The 25,826-nt window shown below is 34.8% G+C and overlaps 1 protein-coding gene across 1 annotated transcript in view; it reads right to left on the reverse strand.

The window, feature by feature from the left end:
* Window positions 1-6,019: 6,019 nt before the first annotated feature.
* The window catches only part of ATG5 (autophagy related 5), a 96,196-nt gene continuing 76,389 nt past the window's right edge, over window positions 6,020-25,826 (reverse strand). The window contains exons 7-8 of the mRNA XM_012723484.1: window positions 20,832-20,949; window positions 6,020-6,795 (exon numbers count right to left, since the gene is read on the reverse strand). Coding sequence (XP_012578938.1) covers window positions 6,659-6,795; window positions 20,832-20,949 — 255 coding nt within the window. The 3' untranslated portion in view covers window positions 6,020-6,658. The remainder of the gene's footprint in view (window positions 6,796-20,831; window positions 20,950-25,826) is intronic.

A 25,826-nucleotide genomic window follows, 5' to 3' on the forward strand; every position in this document is an offset into this window, starting at 1 on the left:
GCTACCACAGCCCAGTGAGGTGATGTGAGCTTAGCTGTGGGTGGTAGAAGTGGATGTGGTTGAGAAGTAGCTCTATTCAGGGTGCATCTTAAGTAGACTCATTTGAACTTGCTGATGGAGTAGATGTGGACGTGAAGAGAAGGGGGAATTAGATAACTAGGTCAGGGATTGAAGATAACAGGCCTTGGGGCTTATTAGGATGGGAAAGAGTGGGAGAGGTACAGGTTTGAGGGGAAAGGCAAACATCTGTTTTGACCACATGAAGTTGGAACAGTTGTTTTGTCACCTAAGCTGGCTGCCAGGTGAGTGGTTGGGTACAAGTTTGGAGCTCAGGGGAGATGACACGTGAGTGGTGGCAAAGGCCCCGGAATGAGTTGAGTGTAGCTAGGAAAAAGGACCAAAGCCTGTGCCCTGGGAAATTTCAACATTCAGGGGGCAGGAGGATAAGAAAGAATCATCAAAGGAAACCGAGAAAGGGGCTGAGGTAGAAGGAAAACCAACAGGGTGTGGTGTCCAGTGAAGAAAGTGTTTCAAGAGAGAAGGTGTGATCAACTGTCAAATGCTTCTGAGAGGTTAAGCAAGATACCATCTAGTTAGTTCAAAATAAATTGTTTTCTCAGCTCTATTTTCTCATAGTATTTTATACCTTTCTCACTACAATTTCCAACTAAACCATATGGTTATTTTGTTTTGTCTTTTCTTTAGGGGTCCTCTAAGTTCCGAGACCATGTCTTACCCTCCCAGAACATCCATTCCCTATTTTTGTTGAATAAATGTTTGAGTAGATGAGTTTCATATGGAATTTTATAAAATCTAGAGGAATGTGTCTAACACAGAGATGGCATTAGAACTGTTATTAAATGTTTTCTTTTAAGACTGTGGGCTTTGCTCTCGCTAGAATAAAGGATATTCACTATACATCTGACCTGGACCATTGTGAATCACAAACTACGTAGCATTTCAGTTTTTTTTTCACATTAACATTTTATGCATGGTGTACTTCAAAAATAATTTAGGTTCTCTCTAATTTGCTTTTATATGATCTACCTACCTCTCTACTTATCTAGATACAGATTTCATATCTAAGTGTATCTATCATATTCTCCCCGCTCTTGCCCTCAGGACATGGCTGTCCTTCATCAAATGTGGGCTCCAACTGATGACTTCCAGAGATCATCAGTAACTTTTCTGTTACATATGAGTATTAGCATCATTCAAGCACATCAGAGATAACAATGTAAGTCACATTTCATAATACCTGATAATTTCAAAGCCAAGACAAAAGGAGCTATAAGAAATACAGATACTAGGATAAGCAAATTCGTAGAAGGGGCTGAGATGATATATCCAGAAAAACGCCAGTTGGCCAGGCGATGAAACTTGGTTGGCCATAGGCACAAAATAGATCAGACACAATAGATAGGACACTGAATTACTGTCTCTGGAAAAGAATGCGATAAGGTAACAGTTTTGAGTAACAATAACATCAATACTCAGTTATAAATGCAAGCCTTCTGCAATGTCATTTAAGAAACTGTGCAATTCAAAATGGCAGAAGATCCCAACCCAGTCCATAACTCCTGACAGATCAGAAATGCTATGGCATGTACTCCTGGCCCAGAAAACCCCCAGCCTGGAAGCATGTCCCTCTGCTTGGCTATAAAGATTTCACTGGGGGCTTTTGAGCGATTATTTTTTTATAAGGCCACATTCAGTCCATGGCTCTCTGGCCCAGCTTTGGTCCTAGAGAACAATTATTCATCTTTGATTCCTGTTTACTCTCATTTCAAAGGATTGAGGTGTTTTTCTAATCCATTGACCACTGCCTTAGTTGTCACACTGGAATGGGTATTTTGTAAACAGAATTTTAGTCCCATCTTTTACTAGCTCTAACTCTGAATATATCCAAATTTCAGCAGTGCTGAACAGCCAGCCTACCCACCCAAGATTGGCATTATGGATTCTAAAGTACTGTCTGCTGCACATAGCTTCACAGGTGTGAGATACTCAGTATGCAGGTGGTAAACTAATTTCAAGAGTGAGACTGACAAAGTCGGGGCATACCTATAGGAGAGAACAAACAGGCGCAAGATATTTTGGAGTCAGAAGCTTGAAAGCTTCTTTCAAATAGAGTTGTCAAAAAAGCAGCAGTAAGTCTTATCTACAAACTCTAGGTCACTGGGATTTAATAACAATGTACATTTCTCAAAACTAGTTTAATATGAGACAGTACGAGAGGTAGGGGAGAACCAGAATTCAGGAAGTCTGGGGAATACTGGACAAAATAGCAGTATGCTTTGAACTCTAAGAGGGAGATACAACAAACAGCTTTCTCTAAACCTTTATTTAGATACAGGTCCTGGGTATATAATATTCAGCCAAGCAGACCTGCTCTCTGTTCTTATGGAATTTATGTTTATTGTAAGAAACAAATACCACACAGATGCTTATTAGAAACCACAGTGTTATAAAGGAAAAAAAATCATCAATATCTACTAAGTAATATGTGAAGCAAATACCCTCTTCCACTCAAAGTAAGACTGAAACCCAAATATTTTTTCAAGCTTTTCATGGACATGATTGTCTACCTTAATTTGAATAACCGTGCTCATAGGTTTAAAACATTTCCCTAGTTAAAAATGTATTACATTTTCAGAAGTGAAGTCTAGAGGCAAAAAGCAAGACACAAACTACTCATTTATGAAAAGGTCAGAATTAATAAATACCACCAGATGCTAGATGAGAATAGCCCCCACCTAAGGGGCTGCTGAAATTAGAGTGATGTTGAAACAGAAGATCTGTGCTGTGGTCTACGCAGCTAACATGAGTGTGGACTGATGCAAGGTTGTTACTGAAAGTAGCCGATTTGAGTAAGCAAGTCTTTAGCAATGCAAACCTGAACAGACTGCTCTTTGTATACTGATTTCTAAACATCAAGGTCCTTCCTATTTTTATAACACAATATAACACAGATTTCAAAGTGTCATTAAATAATCATGAGTTTATTTTTTCTCCTTTTCACACACTTTTGGAAAGCACCAGTGGAGTGAGATACTCCATTAAGAACCAGGGAAACCAGAGGAAAAAGCTTGGTTGTGTGGGGGTGGGGAAGAGAGCAGAAAGCCAAATGAATCACTTTAAGAACAATCCCTTGGTGTGTCAAAGCATGCTGACATTCCTAAGTCTTCATACTTGTCTTCACCTTACTTGATCATTGTCATACTTGATCACCTTACTTGTCTAAAAACTGGAAATTTTACAAGCTACCTAAAGGATCTAAAAATTGAGACTTATCTTTATAAATACTATTATTTTGATTACTAAAGCCTATAGTATTATTGCAATTGCTAAGTACAAAGAATCAAACTTAGAATGCACACTTGAAAGAACTTAAAGTACTTTTTGTCATATAAAGCTATATAGTAAATGCATTTTTACAAATGTCATTTGACCTCAAATTATCTGAAAAAACTTTAGAAAAAAAATTATCTGAAAAAAAGAGACAAGTATTTTGATTTATTTCATCCAGTGATTGGCTAATGAATGGGACTGACTATATAGGTTTCCCTGCTATTCAAAAGTAGTGTTCCTATTTGATATGATTTGATAGGTTGATTTTGGAACTGAGAATACTTTTACCCTTAGTTTATACAGAATTTTTTCAAGGTTCTCAGAACCCCAAAATAACCTACCAAATAGAAAGGTTCTAATTCCAAATAGCGGAGAAAACCTGCAAATACTGTCTGTCACACTTGATTTCTGCCCCCACCGTACTCCAAGATTCTCAACCTCTACTTCTACTATGTTGACACATCTAACAGGAAACTCAACTCACCTCAGACCTAAATATTATAGCACGATAAATAAAAAGTGAGACTGTTGTTTTTCAGCATGATCCACTTAAAACTAAATTTCTGAAGACTGAAAGGAAGTAACCTATAAAAATTAAGCCGTAAAATAAAATAAAATAAAAACCTCAGAAAGGTAACCGCTATGCTACTGTCACAGTATCAAATCCTATATATTGTTCTCTTAGCAAATGTTCATTTCAGGGGCTACACAGAATGAGACGAGTTCATTCATGGGTTCAGGGGCTACACAGAATGAGATGAGTCTATTCATGGGTTCATCTCACAGAGTGGGATGTGGTCTCCACATGCTTCTGTAGAGGTGGTAGGTAGGTCCATCTGTCTAACTCTGAGCCAATTACTTGGGGATAAGGTGCAAGGTGCTTACCAGCTCAACTCTATCCACGGTCAGAACTTAGGTCATCCATATGAACAGTAACATCATGAAGGACAAGGTTAAGCTAAATTTATTCCTTCCTAGTTAACAATGTCAAATATTTAAAAACAGATTTTAATTTTGGGGGGAGGGGGCGCACTTCCAAGGATGAGTTAAAACAAGCATACTGCAATTTATGGTGTTCTAATTTTCATTCACATGTTCTCCTTCATCCTGTATCTTTTATGACTTTGGAAAACTTTTATGATGGGTGTAAGACTCTGAAAATTTTCATGAGTCCTTGAGTGAGAACCTGTTATATATAAAACTCATTTCTAACATCTGGAAAAAAAGGACAGACACATTATTTATTTAATTTTTTAATAAACCATAAAATTTAAATATTCAAACAAAAAGAAACAAAAATAGATATTTAAGCTAGCACTAATTTCTGTTTTTATCCTTCCTCTGGGTATCAGAGAAAGACTTACGTGGGACTAGACAAACACAGTTAGGATGCTGGTGTAACAATGAACAATTATGTGAAAATGGGCAATGGCTTGATAAAACTGACTTTCGAACCTGGAAGTAAAGCTTGGCTCAATGGAGCCCACTCAGAGGCCTCACTCAGGTCTTGTCTGTGGAAAACTACGATGGCTTACTGTTCTTAACACACTTTCGTATTCACAGCTACACTCCCTGGCATTTTGATCCTTTCACTCACTGAAGCTCACTAGGTCTGTCAAAACATCAAGGGGGAAAATCCCCAAACTGAATAGACGAATAAACACTTTTAATGTGAGCAATCATATTCAGATCAATCTCTTGAAAAATACAAGTCAGTGGGTTTTTTAAACTTTAGTAACCCAGATACACTTTTTCCCCCTGCCTTTACTAAAACGGCACTTTTCATTTCATTGACATTAGCCAATTACATGCTACTTGCTTCTGTTTTTTTCTGATCACTCTGGCACCTTATGTCTTTCCTCTTGATTCTTCTATTTTCCATCCCCGATAATTTGATCTTTCATTAACTTTAACCTTGTCCTGCCAATCAATCTGCCATTAGTCAGTGAAAATCACAAAAGGAAGAAGGAAGAAGTGAGCAATAACAGGATTTCACTTCAGCATTCATGATTTTTATAAGAATCACATTCATTTTTATTTTGGAATCTAAACCATTGTTGTATGAGACTATGTCTGTCAGCAGATGCAAGTGACTGATGTTCCACTGGACAGCAAGCGGCACACAAGAAACCCAGGTGGATGCACAAATACTTGCAGCTGGCCGAGTCCCAGCGGCATGGTAATACAGTGTGGCGGAAATTTCCTTAGATTGAATGAGAGCTCCAGTAATCTCGGAATATTTTTGGTAAAGTTCAGGAAAAGCTACAGCAGTCAGGAGACTGGTAATCTTTAGACTTCAAAGACTGGCCGCCAGGGGCCACCACAGTGAAGTGCTAGAACTGGAGCCAGAGAAAAACACTAGCTTGGAAAGGAAAGGGTTTTTCCCAAAAATACACAATTATCTCTCACAGATGCCTAACATACTATGGTTTGACAGGTTTACAGTGATAAAACAGCAAAGAAATGGTAACATTATTAATGCCTTTAGCATGTACGGAACACAGATTTAAAAGTTGGCAGCAAAAAGACTTTACGACAGCTCCTGAGACAAGTTACCCTGTGCCCTCCACCCATTCCATGCCAGGGGCAACCAGCCTGAATGGTCACAGAGTAAAAACAGTGATCTACTGTGAGTCAGAAAGTACTGGAAAAGTGACAAAATTGTATGTGTTATTAAATGACAAAACATACTTAGAGGCTTTATTTAAAAATCTCTTACTGTTCATTATCAAAGTTACAAGATTGTTTGCATACCAATAGACAGACTGTAAACATAGGAAATTTTCTTTAAGGAAAGATGGGTTTACTGTAATTTGATCTTTTACAAAAAATTACTGCAAGTTATTGATAACAGAATTTCTCTTTTACTTTCTTAAGTCTAATTCTCTTGAAAATTAAACCAATGTTTCCACTCCCTCGAGCTAAAGTTCAACCATGGTCACCTTAGGAAATACCCCTGTTTATTTGTTAATCAGAAATACAAATCGAGTGGCACATATTTCCATTTTCTTCTTAGGCCGAAGGTTTCGGCTTCATTATATTTTACAAGAAAACAGAAGACTTGCAGTGGTCCTGTGAAGTCTTTCATGTCGCAGCTGAGGTTTAATGACGGCAGTGGAGGAAAGCAGTGGTGATGCAGGCTACGACCAGCCAAGTGCCCTTATCTGACATGGGATCTTTTTCCTGTTTGGCTTGCAGCAGTGTTTCTGGTCAGATGGCTTCCACCAAACCTGACTGAAGCAGAAGGGTGACATGCTCTGGTAAATCCTGTGGAAGGGTGATTCCATTCAGGCAAATAGTGGACCCTTCAATCTGTTGGCTGCGGGACAATACTAATATGAAGGAAATTATCGGGGTAGCTCAGGTGTTCACTCAGCCACTGCAGAGGTGTTTCCAACATTGGCTCAATTCCATGAATCATCACTTGATTCTTCTTCTCCCCATCTATTCCAAAAAAGAAATCCGACCATAATCAGTGAGTCAAAATAGCTAATGAGAAAACAGCCCATTGCCCTTTGAGAATCCTTAGCAAATTAAGTGGATTTTATAGCTTTAACAGGTCAAACCTGGACTGTCTCCTGAGCAGGAAATGTGGACATGGAGAAAGTTCACATGTCGCAATATGTATCACACAAAACAGAAACCTGAGGGTTACAATGAATTCTGATAAAAAAAATTCTGTTGCTATATGTGAAAGTATTCATTCTTTCTTAATTACTGTGCTTACCTAAGATTGACGTTAATGAAACTATAGTGGAGAAAACAGCCCACTGTACCCACTGACCAGAATTTATTTTAGTAACACATTAAAAACTGTGCTACAGGGTTATTAAAAACAACAGGTACATGAAGTAGGTCAACACATTGAAAATATAAAAACATTGAAAAAGTGATTACAAATCATCAAGATAGGTATTTGGAAGATATTTAATAAAATAGCTGTAGGTTAATTTTCAGTAAAATTGTTCAACTATGTAGCTGAAAGCCCTAAAGGCATTAGAATAAGAGTTAAAACACTAATGAGAAGAAACTACAAATCTGACTCAGGTATTCCTGTTTTAGTCATGAAACCTGATTGATTTTGTCAACACCCATTCATTCGATAATTAAAAGAGGGTGCAATTCATACTTTTCAATTCAAAATTTATTGCAAATTAAGCTGAAGTTGATTTTGTGTCTTTTAGGATTGGTATGCTGCACTGATGATTTTACAAGTAAACCGAAGCATCCCTGATTGTTGTAGGAAAGCAAAGAAAGCAAAACGAAATCCCTCTTCTGAAACAAAACAAAATATTGAGGTCCCAAAAACTTTGTTATCACTCATTTAGAACAATTTTTGCTTTCTTCAGCTTTTCAGGTTTGTCTCTTTCAGCTTCCTGGGGGTAGAAGACAAACTGGGAATTCCTAGAACTATGAAAACTTATTCCTTTCTGCTCTGATGAAGATGACTTGTGCATCCGAGTGCTCTAATGTCCCAGCAAAGTGGGCTGATGATGTATGGTGATAATGGCCTGGCTGGCACCTGAGACAAGAGGCCCTTTTAAAGAAATACTTCAGCTTCCTCTTAGAGGCAGCACAGTCCTGGGAGGTGATGGTCAACAGCTTGACAAAGCGAGGACACAAAGCATCCTCTTTGATAAGAGAATTGATAAAAGTGTCAAAATAAAAATTGAACATTATTATCAATCCCACAGGTGACCAAATAAAAATTCCAAATAAACCTTTGGATCACTGTCATGATTTAAAACAATTTTGGAGAAAAGTTACCTCATAATACCACCAACTTCAAAAATGCTTTGTTTTGATTTTTCTGCCAATCTTTTTAGCATCTATACTTTTTACACAATTAGGATCACAACGTAATACAATGATTGATTTTCATACTGATGAATCATCTATTAAAAAAAAGACTAAGTTATCTACAGAATACTATATTAATAAAAGGCACGGTTTTAGTACTTCGAGAAGATTTTAAAGTTCAAATGGATAAACCCTAAGATATGGAATGATTCATTCTTTGCAAGTTCTACACTGTCAAGGTTTTACTGTATTAAATCTTTCTTAGAATATTTGAAAACATTTCCGGTATAGTTTTCTTCATATTCTTATATTTCTTTGAAATATTTTAATATTCTCAGAATCTCCCTCCTACTTAGCACTGAGTCAAAAAATGAAAGAGCAGTGGTGTAGAAGTTCCTTATCTGTAGTTTTTCCTTAAACCAGAGTAACCTTTGGATACTCTGAAGCACAGTAGAAGAAAGAAGAAAGTCACAACTCGAAGTCCAAAAACTGTACCAAAAGCATATTTAAATAGAGGGCGAAATACAATAGAACACGAAATCCATGTAAGCATTGTGTGTCTGACAGGCAAAGAACCAACCATGTTACACAATAGGACAGACAGAGCTGATGAGACATACAGAAGGTAAATGAAGTTGGGCACATAAGCACTCTTCCAGCACTTAGTGTAACAAACCCAATCACCTTATCGGAAACCTAAACAGGCAACACTGACTCTCTGGTTTATATTGGGGTCACTGTTAAATCTGTAACTAAAAGTGGGTACAGAACCATCATATTCCTCAGCACAATACCTTAGGTTTTAAGTATAGTTTGTCACTATCTACATTTGTCCAAACATTTCACTGTTTAAGTTATCTCTTTTGCTTTTCAACTTTCCCCAACAACACAGAAGTGACCTGAAGGATTCTTAGAATGGGATAGCAGTTCCCTTGGAGCTAGGAACTAAAGATTTCTTATCTATCACTGTACCCCAGTGCCTAGCTGGGTCAATACATGTTTTCAGAGCTTGGATAATTTTGTGGCTGGTAGAATACTGCCAAAATGAATGTTTTGAGAGGTACTCTTGATGGCTAGCTCTACCATGCAACTGTATAAGCCCATCGAGACTGCCTTTGTTATTAATAAACCAAGAAGGAGAAATGCTCTCACCTAAATTCATGCTGCCAAAAATAATAAGATAGCAAAAATGGACATTTTGGCAATATCGCAACTAACAAAAAGGAGCAGTGAAAAATCAGCAGATGTTTGTTTTTCTAATAGTAGGAAGGAAACACTTGGTGATGTTACTAAAGTAAAACATGTTTTTGGTAAATATGTCTTTGTGTTTCAAAATGGAAATCTAGAATTTAGTACTCGGGAATAAGAAATATGTCACTACAAAGCAAATGACTCAGGAGAAAAATGTTACTCCACACTTCACCCACTCAGGATTAAAAACAAAATTAGCTTGATGCTTTAAAGTTAGGCAGACATTTAAGACAGTACTCAAGTGAACTAGCTCTACATAAATGCTATCATACAGGGCACATTTTGGGGGAAGACTTTGGTTTTTATGTAATTTCACACTTAGAGAAAAGTTATAAAAATAGTACAATGACTTTCCTTCGCTCAGATTAATCAATTCTTATACATGCCTTTATCATCATGTGTGTATATACTTATTTTCTGAATCATCTGAGAGTAAATTAGGAACAGTGAGCCTTTTATCCTTTCAGTTTTTGGGTGTACCTTCTAGTAAAGATGTTTTCTAATATGTTTCTTTTATATAATCATAGTATACTTATCAAAATAAAAAATTAATACTGAGAATTGTTTCAAGTTTTATTAACCATCCCAATTATTTTCTTTCTCCAATCTAAAATCTAGTCCAGCAATCACACAATTTCTTTTCTCTGTATGAAACATCTATAAATGAAAATATCCTCAGTTTTTCCATCTGGACAGTTTTTAGCCCTTCTTTGCAATTCTTAACCATGGCAATTTTGAAGCATACACATCATTATATCAGAGAATGTCCACACTGCCATTTTTAAGTCTAATTATTTTAATTTATTTTGTAATCATAAGGACAGTTATTCATAAGTACTTCAGGTTTGTGAATCAAGGAAAGGCTAGAAACAATATCAGAGATATTGTTTTTAGGCAGAGAAGGGATTCAGGTCACTTTAAGAGTTAGGTTTTAAATCTGAAGAGATTATATATGAATCAATATAGAGAATGTCACACAATTTCATTTCTCATATTTATTGTAAAAGTCCGAGTATTATAAAGAAGATAAAAATGTAAAATATAATACATGATTTTGTATTATCACCAACAGGCTAATGAAACCAAATTGAATTCTTAATAGCATTTACTTTAAAATGAGCAATTTTGACTTGAAAAAAATATTCAAATATTGTTTAACTAGAAAAACTACCACAGAAGCTATATGTGTCTGTGTGTATATGTACATATATATATATAAACATATATATATATATGTGTACACACACACACAGCAAAAGAAAGAGAAAGGAAATTTGTATTTAGTCACATAAGTCATTAGTAAAAATTATGAACTTAAAACAACGATAACCTATGGTCACAAAACGATGCCTGCACACAGACGGAGGTGTCTGTCTGCACACACACGTGCTTGAATGAGACACTAGACCACAGCACCAACTATACACTGACAGTTCAGGCCCCCCTGAAATACCAACTGGGAGTAGGCAAGCTGACTTCCAATTCTGATACTGAGACTGGGCACGCCTCATATCACCTTTAGGGTGTTGCCTCATACATAATAAAGACATCTGTCTAGTTTCATGTTATACAAATCTGGCTGACCATCAAATCATTGGGAAGAATTAAAAAACTACAAAAGCTGGGCCTCCTGAGTCAACCTCTAGTTTTAAATGTTCTCTTGAATAAACCCTATAACATAGGTATAGGATTTTTCTTCACACAAAATTTTATGCAGAAACCCAACAACCCAGGGGAAAGCAGGCAGCTTTGGTTGCTGTAGGACTGAGAGTGTTCACCCAGCCCTACTGCTTGCTGACTTAGATCCATGGTAATGTCTGATATAGCTCCATGGGTCAGTTTATAAAACACTGTCCTAGAAGAGATCACTAACATGTTTTAATGAGTCTTTTGCACCTAAATAGCAAAATACTTCTTTTCGAGTTAAAATCACTATAATTCATTAGTTTTGACTCTGTAGGCAAATAACATTCTGAGTCACAGTTTCTTCCTTTTTTTTCTATGTAGGAAACACTTTGTTTTTATTTTTCAATAATTTATTTATATATACTTTATATCACTGTTCATCTTTTTTATATAATTTTTTATTTTTATATGTTTTAAATCAGATGTAATCCCCACAGCCTTCCCTCCACCATCATCTCAGTTCCTTGCGCTCTTCCACCTGTGTTTTATATCTTCTCAGTTTCCTCCTCTTGTAATGTAAATTAAGAATTCTATTCTCCAGAGTGCCATGGAGGACCAAGTAGCCTATCCACGCAAAGTACTTAATCAAGAGTATTAAAGATACTTTAAGAACAGGTGAAGAAAAGACCAGTTTTTAAAGGGCCATATATTAGCAACAAAAGATGATCACTATAATTCTCTTCTTTTACACAAAATTATGGGAATAAGATAATTCTTTCAGTACTAGATATACCAAAAGAGATAGAAAAATCATGGACTCAATTATGTGATAGCATGCAAAAGGCTGTGAGAATGTGGCCTCCTTTACTATATACTCCAACTTACTGAGCCTTATTATTATATACTGTGGCACATGATTCTAGCAATGTGCAAAGAAAAAAACCCAACAACTTAAACCCAAAGACTCAGTCATCACGCAAACAAATGAATGACATTAAAAAAATAAATCCCTTAAGAATTGAAAACATTTCTGGATTAATTCGCATGCAGTAGAGCACATTATCACATGTTCAATAAACCCTCATTTGTACTGTGCTCATATTACTTAATTGATTTTGGGTAAGGTTCTTATTTCTTTTAAAGATGAAAATATTCAGGTGATGGGGACTTGCAAAATCAACTACATATTTTAAAATATATAGAGTATGTGATGAATCCTTCAGAATTTTTTATTAGCAATGGCTTATAACCTTTCCAACTGGATCTGCATTTTAGTCTGTATTTTTTCAGCCAGTTTCTACAAGGGATGTGATCCTGATATTTTTACAGGTTATTTGAGACTCTATCAAAATGAATGAGTTTCTTTCATACTATTATATTAATAAGTATAATACATATGTGAAATCTCTTTGAATATAAAGGAAGCTATATAAATAGGTGTGGCATATCTTCAAGGGAAAATGCTTTATCAGAAAATTTCACTTTAATTTTTTTTCCAGTCCATATTTGTAAGTATGGAATAATAGAACTATAAGGCCAAGCAGTGTAACTATTGTGTTTAAGAGCTTTGTGGCTTCATGTTTACATTTTATAATTAAACCCAAAATGACTTTATTTGCTATTTGGAGTGTGTGAAGCTGAAGGTAGACGTTTTGAAAAATACTTCATATTTTGAAAGAGTCCTAAGCATAAAAGTAAAAAAAAGAGTTTTCTGATTACCACTAGTTTGAACAATTTTGTTCTGTCTGACATATTCTTTAACCTCTGATATGTTCATTAGTAAAACGCCAACTAATTGAATCCATCGACATGAAAAACCACAGGCTGAAATCTGAAGTGCATACATCATGCTGAAGGATTTTGACTCAGCCTCAGCGGTAATAGTCAGCGAGGTCAGGTCAAAGAGGGTTAAACCAAGCCAGGATATAGCCAAAGGAATACATCAAACGCTGATTTTAAAAGGGCAATTAATCTTAGACAGAAATGCTTCCTGGGGAATGAGATCTCAATCTTAAGAGCACACTACATGATGTAGCAGTAAAAATGAACATATACAAGCTTACAGAGCTTTTATCCTATGATCACAAACAGAAGGAGAGTGCTGTTTATCAGAGAAATATAAACCCATTTTAAAATACTTACATTAACTTCTTCCGGATCTATACTCACTTAGCAGTACAGATCTTAATGAACACATAATATCACAGTTAATATATACCACATCTCTTTTCATGTATAGAAATATATTTTATATATTTATTATTTCTCCCAATATATTCTCAGAAACCTCTCTCTTTACATTAAACAAGATTGTCAAACATGTAAATGTCAAATCTTTCACTGACTTAAGATTTTTTTTAATAGGGAGGGCATACACCAAAATTTAAACTAAAATATCCCATATAATTTGGTGTTTATAAAAGAAAACTATACTTAAAAGATCATTTAAAAAAACTGATAGAGTCTCTTGGTAAGAGACAACTAAAAGCTAGAAATTACACCTTGGTTGCTTAAAAAACAAATCTTTGATAAAATGGCTCTCAAATGTTTTTGATCCACTTTCATAAAATGACCTACAAATTGTAGGCTGATCTAGGAATTTGTCAAGTATGAAATACAGAATAGTTCAAATTTGTTTTATTTAAAATGTAAGTGATAATAACACTGCTTATATATGCCCTAATTGAAGTCTCACAGGACTTCTTTTAATGAAGAGAGGACCGGCTTTTAATCACCTGCATGTGTTATTATTTTGGTAAAGGAATTTTGTTTACTAGTGACAAAGGTGAAATATTAATTGTGTGTCTTTCCTTTTTTAAAAAGTCAGATTGTCTTAACTTCTTGAAATTTAGGTAAAGAACCATAACTGAGAGGAATAAGAAGTATTTTTCAGATAAGGTCTTATGATCTCACCATCTTCATTAATGAAGAATGAAAATATTCAATCTATTATTTCTGACTTTAGAAAAGACATACATCAATGGGTTAAGACACTGAGAGCTTATTTTGCCAAGATTACTATATGTTGTCCATGTATTGGTTCAAAGAAGAATGAAACAAGGCAATCAATTTGATTCATTTTAGATAGAATTTGATGGTATAATGATACATTTCAAAAAAGAAAATGTTATAATTACTACATTTAAATTGTGTTTAACAAATTTTCTTGACTCAAGGGTTACTTTTGAATTACACCATAATTTGAATACAGCAGATCTTGACTCAAGGGTTACTTTTGAATTACACCATAATATTTTTTTCCATAACATATATATCCAGTAATGAAGAGAACCGTGAAGGCAAAGAGTATCAGGATAAGGCTGAAGGACAAGGCTCATGTTACTTCAGGGCTTCTGTCCCAAAGGTCAGGGTTATAGCATCTCAGCAAAGTTACAAATGGGTCTTCCAGAGTTAACTTGCGAATAGCTGAAACTTCAAATGAGTATATGACCCATTTACTTACAGTTTTCAATGAAAAATTTTCACTAGCAACAACATTTTGAGTCTCTTGGCTCAAAATTTATACTTTTAATATACTGACAATAGTTCGGTAATTGAGTTGGCTGCAGTGACTATAGACACGTCTTATACCTTACCGCAGTCATGCTTTTGGTTTTTCTAGTCATGTCCAGAAATTTGTTTTGATATGATATTATATGATGTAGAAACCAGTAGAGTGATACTAGAATGAAAACTGATTCTAAATGAGCGAACAGAATTGTTAAATTATAATGGCGTTATTCTTCTTATTCCTAGGCCCCGCTCTGATGAAGTCCAGGGCTCTGCAGTTTTCTGTGTGGAATGAATTTTCAAACTGAAATGCCACTTCCTGGGGTAAGGAGAAGGGGCAGTTGTCATCACCTTGATAAAAGTGACTATTGCTGGTTCAAATCTCAGATAAGCCTGCTTTGTTAACACTCAAGGTTCTGCCTTACATGGGAAACATGAGACTTGGATGTCTCCTTTTTCAAACTACTTTATTCCTGAAAAAACTCACGGCAACATCAAATAGTTAATTTGCCCTATAAACATGATCTAGTCATGGTTCTATTAAGGGAGAAAAAAACTGTGACTACATCATCAGCTTTTTATGAACTTTATTTTGTGATTTATCACAAAGTTATCAAAAGTAAAGCAATATAATTTTTAAATTAATTACTTAAATAGGGCATTATGACTCCCTTAATCAAGCTGTTAAAATTATCTTCCAATGCAGTAGCTAAGCAAGTAATAGATCAATCTTAGTCACACACACAGTTGTTCAGCAAATTTCCCACCTTGCTGAAAATTTTCTACACATTTATGAGAGAAAAGTAGAAAAACATGACCAAACCCTCAGCAAACAGACCAATCTCTCAGCAAACAACCCCCCATTTTAGACCAGCTATTAGTCATTAGTAGCCAGTCCGGGTAGTTAGTGAAAATTCTACTGCCACAGTGGTCATGAGATATGAGTGACCTAATCCTTCCCCTTTCCGGTCCAAATTTCTACTCATCTTTTAAGACTTAAAACAGTTTCACTATCTCCTCCAGAATGGATAAGGCAGCAATTCTAGGTGCTTCCCTATATTCCTGGCCTATCCCTATTCCCACACACGCCACACATATCTGTGCATCTTTCTGTGCACTCCAACTGGACCAAAGCTCCTTAAAAGCAAAGTGTATGTCATATATTTCAGCATCCTTAATGTCAGAAGATGGCATGATACAGTAAGCTGACTGATGAATAATGAAATCTATGTCATCACATGGAAAGCAATAGTTAAGTGGCAGCTGGAAAGGATTTCCTCAGGAATAGGATGGAAATGGAAAAAGGCGTATGGCAATAGAGGATTGTACTTGTTGGTATGAGAGATGAAGGCAATATTTGTTAGTTTGCTGTGGAATGTAAGCTGTTCCCTATACATATATGGCTCCATTTATACAATATTAAATAAGGATTCAGAATTAAAACAGTCAACTGTTACAAAGGACTCATCAACTAGAACCATAAAATAGTTATAAAAGTAAAAGAGGACATTTTTATTCCCATCATCCTAACTTACTAGCTGTTTATACATCAGAAGACTGAAACTGAAATATGGTTGGGCAAAGCTTATAGATGTTTCATAGTCTCTAAAGTAAAAGAATAAAAGCGATGGTTTGTAATTTTTGTTTTGACTTTCTTTATAGGTCGATTTTAATGAACAAGAAATATTTCACTTCAGTTCTGGTTCAGAAGCTTGCCTCTATGAGTCATTTTAACTACAGCTGACACTACAAAAACAATTTACCTGAACTTACCTTTGGTTACTTCCTGTTACCTTTAACTTGGCTAACTCCTCTGGCCACTTACAAAAGCCAAAAAGAACACACAAAGCAACTCATCATTAGTTACTCCACAAGAACAATGACCTAAAGCACGTCTTCATAAATATTAGTACGTTCTACTTTCATGTGATGAAATAAGACAAAATTCCTTCCTACATGAATCACTTGTTGTAAGGAGTAGTAGACAATGGTGCCACATAACTTTTATGAAGTACTTTCTCTTTTTATCATGTGATGACAGCCAGTTCTTATCCACACACACCCAATCTTAAAGTCTTTCGCTTTCAACTTAAGTCTGGTGCAGGTGTTTCAAAACGTTTCATGTTTGACAATACCACAGGTGTACTGAAGCAGACAGTAAACAGTTTCTTACTGAAACAGTGACTTGATGTTTTAGATACTCTTCACAGATTTTTAAATGACAGTTATTTTTCAATATAAAGTGACAAAAGGAAGGAGAAAATAAATGTTTTTCCGAAGACAAAATATCGCTACTAAAAATGTAGGTTTCTCATGGTAAAAAGGTACCATCAAAAGTAGCTCAAAAGGTGACTACATAGTTCTGGGATGTGTGTATGTCATGAGCATGTGTTTTAGATCGACATAAGCATGGGACAATTTGGGAGGGATGAAGTCTGTTGCACCAAGACATCCACTTACAGCATATAAAGCTGCCTAAAAGGCAGGTTTGTGAATTGAATTGTGTGTATCTCACCCCAATTTCCTTAAAAAAAAAAAAAAAGGGAATTACACTACATTCTCCAGTAATGGCTGCACAAGTAGGTCAGGAAAAACATTTGGAAGAGAACATAGAATGTGTAAAATAAAAAGTCTCACAAATTTGTGTGCCATTCTTGTATAGGGCCAAGTTAATCTTGTATGTATTGTTACCTGGGCACATAATCTTGTATGTATTGTTACCTGGCAAGAGTATCAAGGTGTGCTCTGGTAGAGATTTCAGCTTAAAGCATGTGACTGGTTTGCATCTACATGTCTGAATATCACAGCCAGCATGTGAATAAGTTCAGAAGGGAGAGTGGCCAGAATTACACACAGGGACACTAAGATAGCAAAAAAACACACCAAGAAGTATTGTAAGAGAGAAGAACATGTATAGGCAAGTTTAGGTAGTACACACAAATTACAGAGTAAAGAGTTAGAAAAAAGTCAAACATTCCAGAATGTTATTTTAAATTAAACTAAATGTTGAAAAAGTAAAAATGGAAACAAATGGTAATGCAGGGAAGTGAAAAACCACTGGAGCAGGAGATGGAGACTGAGGTTCTAACCCATAGTTTTCTAACTAAGTAGCTAAGAGAGCTTTTACAAATTATCTAAACAATTAAGAGACTGAACTAAATTAACTCTAAGGTCTTACAGTTACATGATTCTTTAAAAATGCCAAATACCAAATAAACTATAATTATTCAGCAAGATAAGGGGTAGGCTGTCACAGAATTGTTTTCTTCCAAAGTTTTGATTTTCCTTGTAATGTTCCTACTCAATAGTCAAAGATCTGATAAGGAAGCAAATTTTAATTGATAAGTCTTTGAAAACAGATTTAAAAAAAAACAACTGGTAGCATAGTAAAGTGGAAAAACAGTACAGAGAAATGTGTAACTGAAAGTCAGTCTTACAGTGAAGCAGGCAGAAGCTTAGGGATCCATCTCTATTAGCAATAAAAATGATTTGTTAGTTACACTGCAAATTGAAAACTAGTCTGTCTATATTACCAAATCCTTAAGACTATAGCAAGTAGACAATAAAACAAAACAAAAAACACTTACTGTATGGGGAAAATAAACTGGAACTTATATGATTATTCTGAAACAATCACATGCTTATGACATTATTAGGGATTTTCCACTCAAAATTTCTGTAACTTCAAAAATAAACTATCTACCTGATAGTTGCAATCAAAAAAGATGGTTGTCTCTGGAGAGTGGAGTTATGTTAGGGTTTGGTGGATATGAGTTGGGAAAGAGACTTTTCCCTAAATTACAATATATACATTTTGATTTGGAACTATATAAAAGGCATTGTCTATGAGGAATAAAGTTTGTTTAACTGAACACAATACATTAAAAACATAATAATCAAAATTAATTGTTTTCACTCTTCAAAAAACTAAAAAGACAAGGCAAAGGCTGGGGGAAAAAATCAGTGCAAATCTCTATCTCATAAAGGGCTTGTGTACAGAATACATAAATAACTCCCAAAACTCAGAAACGGGAAGACAAAAAGTCCAGAAGAAATGTAAAAGGTTTTGAAAAAATATTTCATCAAACATAAACACGGATAATAGGAAGCATATGAAAACAGTATCATGAGTCACTGAGGAAATAAAAATTAAAACTATTGATACCACTACACAAATATAAGGTAGAATAAGATGTAATAAGACAAAAATATATATTGGTAAGGATGTGAGAAATCTGGAAAGCCCATATACTGCTGGCAGGATTGAAGAATGGTGCAGCCGTGTTGGAAAAGTTAAGCAGTTTCTTAAAAAACTACGCAAACTTACCAAGCAAACCCATTTGTTCCCTCCCAATGAAAAGGTATAGTTACTTACAGACCTGTTTGTGAGTGTTCATAGCATCATGATTCATAAAGGCTGAAAATAATTCAAATGCCCATCAAGTGTTGCATTAATGGACAAAGAGTGATGCACACAGTATTCAGTGGAATACTATTCAGCAATAAAAAGGAATTGATACATGCTACAATATAGAAGAAACTCAAAACATTGCACTAAGTTAAAAAAAATAAGTTGTAATATTGTATATTTATGTGAAATATCCAAATTATAGATAGAAAGCAGAATAGTAGTTCTCTATAGTTAATAGCAGGAGCAGAGATTAGAAGCAAACAAGTACAAAGGAAGATTTTAAGAATTAAAATTGAATAGCAAGAAAAGAGATTAAGATTCTATGATAGTATCATAACAACTTTATGTTGCTTAGGCCAGGATTTACTGATCATAAATGTTTAATGGGCTAACACAAAAACAAACAATTAACTTGAATAATAAGCACACATTAACCCTCACACTGGATAAAAGGATGTTTAAGACAGAACCTAGCAAAGCACACAATGATACAAGGCCCTAAAATATATTTAAAATCTCTTAAAAATGAGAGTCACTCAATTTCAATAATTTTGAGTAGTGATCAATGATCTTTCTTCATCAATCCCTTCTGGTACTGGCTCTTATGGCATTTTAAATACACCTCTTCTCCCCTTTTGTTAAACATTCGTGTATTTTATTAGTGCTAAATACATACAGAAGTGCCAGAGGAAAGGCATATCTGATTAAGGAAAAGAGTTATATTCACAGACCAAATAACATATTTTAAGCTCTGTATTCTTTAGTCAGTCATTTAGGCTGGCACATCAACAATCATACTGTTTCTAATTCTACTTATTAGGCAAACTATTTCCTTACATACTACATGCTTCCTGGACTATGCAACATAGTTGCAAGTCATGTAAGTAATACTGAGCTTTCATAAAGAATATGTTAATAAAAGACAGTATTTACTAATATATTGATGTGTTTACTTTTATGTTAAAGTGATTTTTCGAAGGACTTAAAGTAGCAAGTTAAAATTTTCTTTCTATACAATAAATATGAGCTATGTGATATACTAACAAATTCAGCAATAGATCACTGAATTTTTTTCTTAGTAGCCAATAATAGGGTAGGATTGCAAATTACTCAGCAAAGAGTGATGATCAAACTATGACACATAGATATGAAGGACCCTAACACTGCAAACTAAAAAAATATAGATTTAAATGAATTCTTAATGACTAAAAACATGCTCATGTTATACTGGGTGAAAAGACATGGAATTTTATACACACAGGCATATACACCTCCCAATCAGGTTTTCAACTGTAGTCTTTCTAATGTGGCAATTAAAAAAGAATTCAGCAATTTTTGTTTTCCTTTGTCTATAGGAAAACAATTTTAACCAAAGCAATAAAATGAAGACCACAAAAAGGGACAAGTTCTTGATTGGATCTGTGAAATTTGAGAGTACAGTATTGAGTTAATTACTAGACAGTAACAGAAAATTAATATAAAATGCTTATCCCTTATTCAGTATTTTGAACTTCAACATCTCAATTAAAGGTAAAAAGATACTTTTACCCATCTCTTTATTCCTTTAGAATGAAGAAACACAATGTGAAAATAAAAATATTTGCCAGAACTGAATTCACTTTTCTATAGGACACCAAAAATGTGAAAAGAATAATTTAAAACCAGTGTATTTTAGTTTGTCAGAGTTGATTTCTTATTTTGTTAGTGTCAATAATTTATAAAACAATCAATATTAAGTGCCTCTGTTTTCAAAAGATAGTTCATTAACAGAGTGAATATATCTTCTAGAGTAACTAGTAAATATTAATAAATGTTGAATGCTTACATTACCTCAATAACAAATAGAAATGAAAGAACACTTTAATGTTACTGAGCTTCCTACCTTCAGGAGTAACTGCAGAAGGACAAACTTCTTTCAAGAGATCTCCTAGAGTGTGCAACTGTCCATCTGCAGTCAGAGGACGAAAAAGCTTCTGGATGAAAGGCCGTTCAGTCGTTGTCTATTGAAAAATGAAAAAAAAAATTCAAACAATCTTTGTTGCTGCAGATTAATAGATAAGAAATTTAAGGTTATTATTAGCTGTGTTCTAATATAGTGTAATGAGTCATACCATATCACAAATGTGATGTCACTGTCAAAATGCTTAACATAAATCAAATAAATCTAATCATCAGACTCAGACAAATCTAGAATGTATGACATTTGAAAGACAACTGGCATGAACTCCTCAAAAAAGTCAGAATATTAAAATATAACGTGAAAAGATTAAAAGCAATTGACAAGACCTAAACACTAAATCACTTAAATGGAATACTGAATTGAAGGAAAGTAAAATATATGTATATATAAAAGACATTTTGGGAATTACTAGGGTAACAAGGAATGAATATTAAATACTATCACTGAACTAATATCCCATTTCTCAGCTGTGTTAATGACAATTCCTGGTTAAGAAATTCATTCTCAAGTATTTAAGGATGAGACTACGAATGTCTTCGAATGGTTAAAAAGGGAGATATGCAAATGCAGAAAAATGATAATTGCTGGTGTATTTAGGTGAAGGATAGATGTCTTTTTTGTTTTATTGTTTAGCTTTTCTACATTTGAAAATTTTCATAAATAGTAGATGTAGCATTTCCTTGGACAATTATTAGCCTTATGTCACAATTTACCCACAGGATTTTTTTTTCTTTTTTTAAGTGAGAAAAGACTAATAAATATTTCACCAAAGAAATTACTCAGATGGCTAACAAACACCCAAAACGAAGACATATACATGAGTGGTTATAACAGGGTGGGCAGGAGGCTGGCTGTTCTTTCTTCTAGAGTTTCCTGGGAGGAGGAGAGTGTGTTGGGAAACTTGTACTTAAATAGATTTGTACTGCACAGACCAAATCTATCATGAATAAGATAAGAACACTTTCATGTGATCTAGTCCTGGCAACCATGGCATCGTGTCTCAGTTAGGGTGCTGCCATTTTTTCTTTTTTTAAAAAAAATTATTTGTTGAGGTAAGATAGATTGACAGCACTATGTTTATAGATGTAGGTTCACACCTCTACCAATATGTGCTAACATCACATCCACCACCTAAACACCAATAATCCTTTTGAGTCCCCTCCTACCCTCATTTTCAGTAGCCTTAGTTCTACAGCTAATTTTTAAAGACTTGCTTTATTGATTTATTCATACAAGGGCTGGGGTGTAGATCAGATGTGTAAGTGGGGGAAGGAGTGAGAGGCTTCACCAGAGACAGAGTTCGGAGCAGAACAGGTGGATCTACTGAAATACACTGCTGAGAGGAGCAGCGGACAAGACAAGAGAGGTCTGCTGTGCCATGTGGGTCAGCAACCTGGCAGGCGATTGAACTCATGCTGTAGTGGCTGCCCACAGCCTGACAGTGCTGAGAGTTAACCCTTTATACCACCAGGAAGGCTACTCTCCAGTCAAATTTTAAGTTTATTTTATTTTTGGTCTGTTTCTTTGCTTTGTATATTCTATTTTACTATTGAGTGAAAGCATTCAGTACTTACTGTTCTCTTTCTTACTTTATTTAGCATAATCCCCTCCAGTACTATATCTATATTGTTGCAAATGGCAAGATTTCATCTGTTATGTAGCAGAGTAGTAATCCATTGAATATATATACACACACACCACATTTTCTTTAGCGATTTTCTGTTCTTGGGCACAAAGGTTGTGGCCATAACTTGTTTATTATTTTTTTGGTAAACAGTGCTTCAGTGAACAAAGGAATACATGTATCCTTTTGAATTAGTGTTTTTGTATTTTTTGGGTAGATACAAAAATAAGGAACATGTCACCAATCACATGTTATCCTTGTGCAGGGGCCAAGTTCATTTTCCCTGCAGTGCACCAGTTTTAGCATATAAGCTGCTGTAGCGTGCACTACTACCACTAGTAGTAATTTCATTGTTTTGTCCACTTTTAAAATTGTTAGTATTTTTCCTCTTAGGAGACAATGCTGATGGGAGCCCTACCATCATAGAGTTCAGGCTCTGGAGTCAACAAGTCTAGGAAAAACATTATTGCTGATAAGTCTATGGGAATATGGGACATTCCATATTTCTTAAATTTTTTGTGGAAAGAATTGAAAATTTATGGCAAGCACTGACTGAATAAACAAAATGAATATAAAAGAGATTTAAGATGGTAAACTTTTATTGTTAAGATTTCTAGAATGAAAAATCATAAAAGTCTGTAAGAACAGAGCAGTGCCTTATATTTTATAAGAAAATGATTTAAAAAAACTAGTTAAAAACTCATTAAATACAAGTTTTCCTTTTTAGTCACTGAGATAAGCCTCAACACAAAGGTTACAGATTTGGTGAAACATAATCTGGATTTAAGAATGAACATAGACAAAGGAAAAAATAAAAACCACCCATGCTACAAGCATGTGAGCTACCTTTCCTACCTTTATTCAGTGGATACATAATAATATTAAAAATAGTGTTCCATAAATACAGCAGAGAGTCTGTGGCAAGGAACAAAGACCTGTAAAAACTAAAATCTTGATAATTAGTATACAATGAATATAAAGCATTCACTAATTGAACTCTTTAGGGATTAAGTATGATTAACATCCTTTAATAAACTCATACTTTCACCCAAAATGAAATTGAAAACAATAAGATACACAATCAACGATTAACTATGTGAAGATCTCATATACCTAACTACATGAAGATGGGGGAGTTCAGAGAATAAGCAAAAGAATAGGGGGTTATAGTAATAATTTAAAACAGCCACCACCCACCAAGGGCTTTCCATCTTCCAGGCAAAGAAGAGGCTTTTAAGACTTTTTAGGAAAGGAAGTGACGTGATGAAAGCAGCTTTTTCTGAAAGCTAATGCAGAGCAGCACTGTATGATGACTTGGGTATGAGGTAATATCAAGATGCCCGCTGTGAGGCTGAGTACTGCCAGCGCATGTGATGACAACTGGGACTGGGTTAGTAAAAAGGAGGGGCAAGACTGTACCCCCTCACCGAAGAAACCAAAGTTAATCTGTCCAATCTGAACATATTAAAGGTTTCAGTAAAGTCAAAGAAATCTTTTCAAGATTCATTCATCCCTACGTAGTGGGCAGATTTGTGAGATGGCTTACCTATATTATTACAGGTAAGGATATTATAATAACCTGAAAACAATATGGTAAACAGTGAAGGTCAAATGGTCTAAATGGTCTTAACTATACACTAATACACACACACACACACACACACACACACTTTCTTCTATGACTAAAATGTCTTCTGCTAAAAATGGATTGTAATTTTTGGTACCACTCTTTTTCCCATTCTCTTCAAATCTGAGCAGTTATAATAAAGGTATAACTTCATCAATTTTTATGAAGATGTTATTTCCTTGGGGTAAGGAGGAAGCCCAGTACTATTAACATATTTTAAGAATGGTAATCATCTAAATGTTCCTCAAGAACTGTTTCTCATATAACAAAAAGCTTATTTTTAAAGATAAAGACCCAAAATACCCCAATTAAAAATCCAATCAACAATTTGAGTGCCTTTAAAAATTTATATTCTTATTCTTAAAAAAAAAAGTATACTGGTAACTGGTAACTATCAAGCATCTGAGTAATAAGTCTGATGAAAGGTTATACAAAACCTCACTTCCAGGAGTTACCTTAAAACAATAGTCCTACGCGGACAGGGGAGACAGATCACATTCAGATATATACAGAAGACCTAAAGGGCAATGGGAGCAAAGGTAGACGTCTGCAAACTTCTTAACAGACTTTACTAAACATAATTTGGAGTTTAGCAGAAAAAAGTAAACCATGCTAGGAAGTATTTAAAAGCTATCTCCTTTTTGAATATAGCAAGAATTTTAAAATTGCAAAAAGCCCCATGAAGATGAATTCTGTAAACTTTGGCTTAGTATACATGAAACCAGCCATGACTAACAATACCCATATCACTAAATCTTAACCTAGTCTTAGACAGACAAGAAAGCCACTATAACAGGAATATAACTCAATACTTAACTTGATCCAGCTTTTTATTTGTAAATATGTAAGCTACTTCAATGACTTCCAAGAAATAGCTTTACTCTCTCATGAGAAATAATATGATTTGGTAAAGTCAATTTTGAAATTACCCTTGTTAACTTTAAAACACATATCTGTTAATAATTTCTTAAATATACCAAATGGGGTACAAAATTCTGGTGCTGACGGCTGACTGCTCACCATCCTTCACTCATGTACCCTGACTAGTGAAACTTCATGTCTTCCCTACATGGAATTACTTTGGAGATGTACTTAACAGAAGCAGAAGAACCAAATTTGTAAGCATTTTAAATTAAATCTGTAAAATTTTAGCAAGTCTTATGTATTTTCTGAAACTGAAGATAAAGGTTGTTACCACTATAGTGTAAACGACAGGCTATATCTAAGAAATAAAATAAAAGTCTACCTCCAAATAGATTAACAGTAAAGTTGATAAAACAAGAAATGATGACTTAATTCAGTAGGTTGAAAATTAGACTATGTATGGACTTTAGGGTTGACAGGCACAACTGTATAATTAAGATCAAGTTTGAGTCTTATCAGTTACATAGGCACATATTGAAACAAAAAATACAAGGTAGTTGTTAAAAAGTGCATGTTTTAGAGACAGAAATAATTGGCTTCACATTCAGGTTCTGTTCTTTATTACAGCACCAAGGGCATAATTACGTAACTCTCCTGAACCTCACTTTCCTCAACTGTATGTATGCACACACACATATGAGCACAAAGGAAAAATATTTATATTGCAGCACTTTTGAGATAAGAAAATATACACACAGTATAATCACGGTGCATAAAACCACCTAAACACTTCCTCATCCTG

The sequence above is a fragment of the Condylura cristata genome, unplaced genomic scaffold (genome assembly GCF_000260355.1).
Source record: "Condylura cristata isolate star-nosed mole 26May11 unplaced genomic scaffold, ConCri1.0 scaffold00001, whole genome shotgun sequence".
In the NCBI taxonomy this organism is placed as follows: Eukaryota; Metazoa; Chordata; class Mammalia; order Eulipotyphla; family Talpidae; genus Condylura; species Condylura cristata.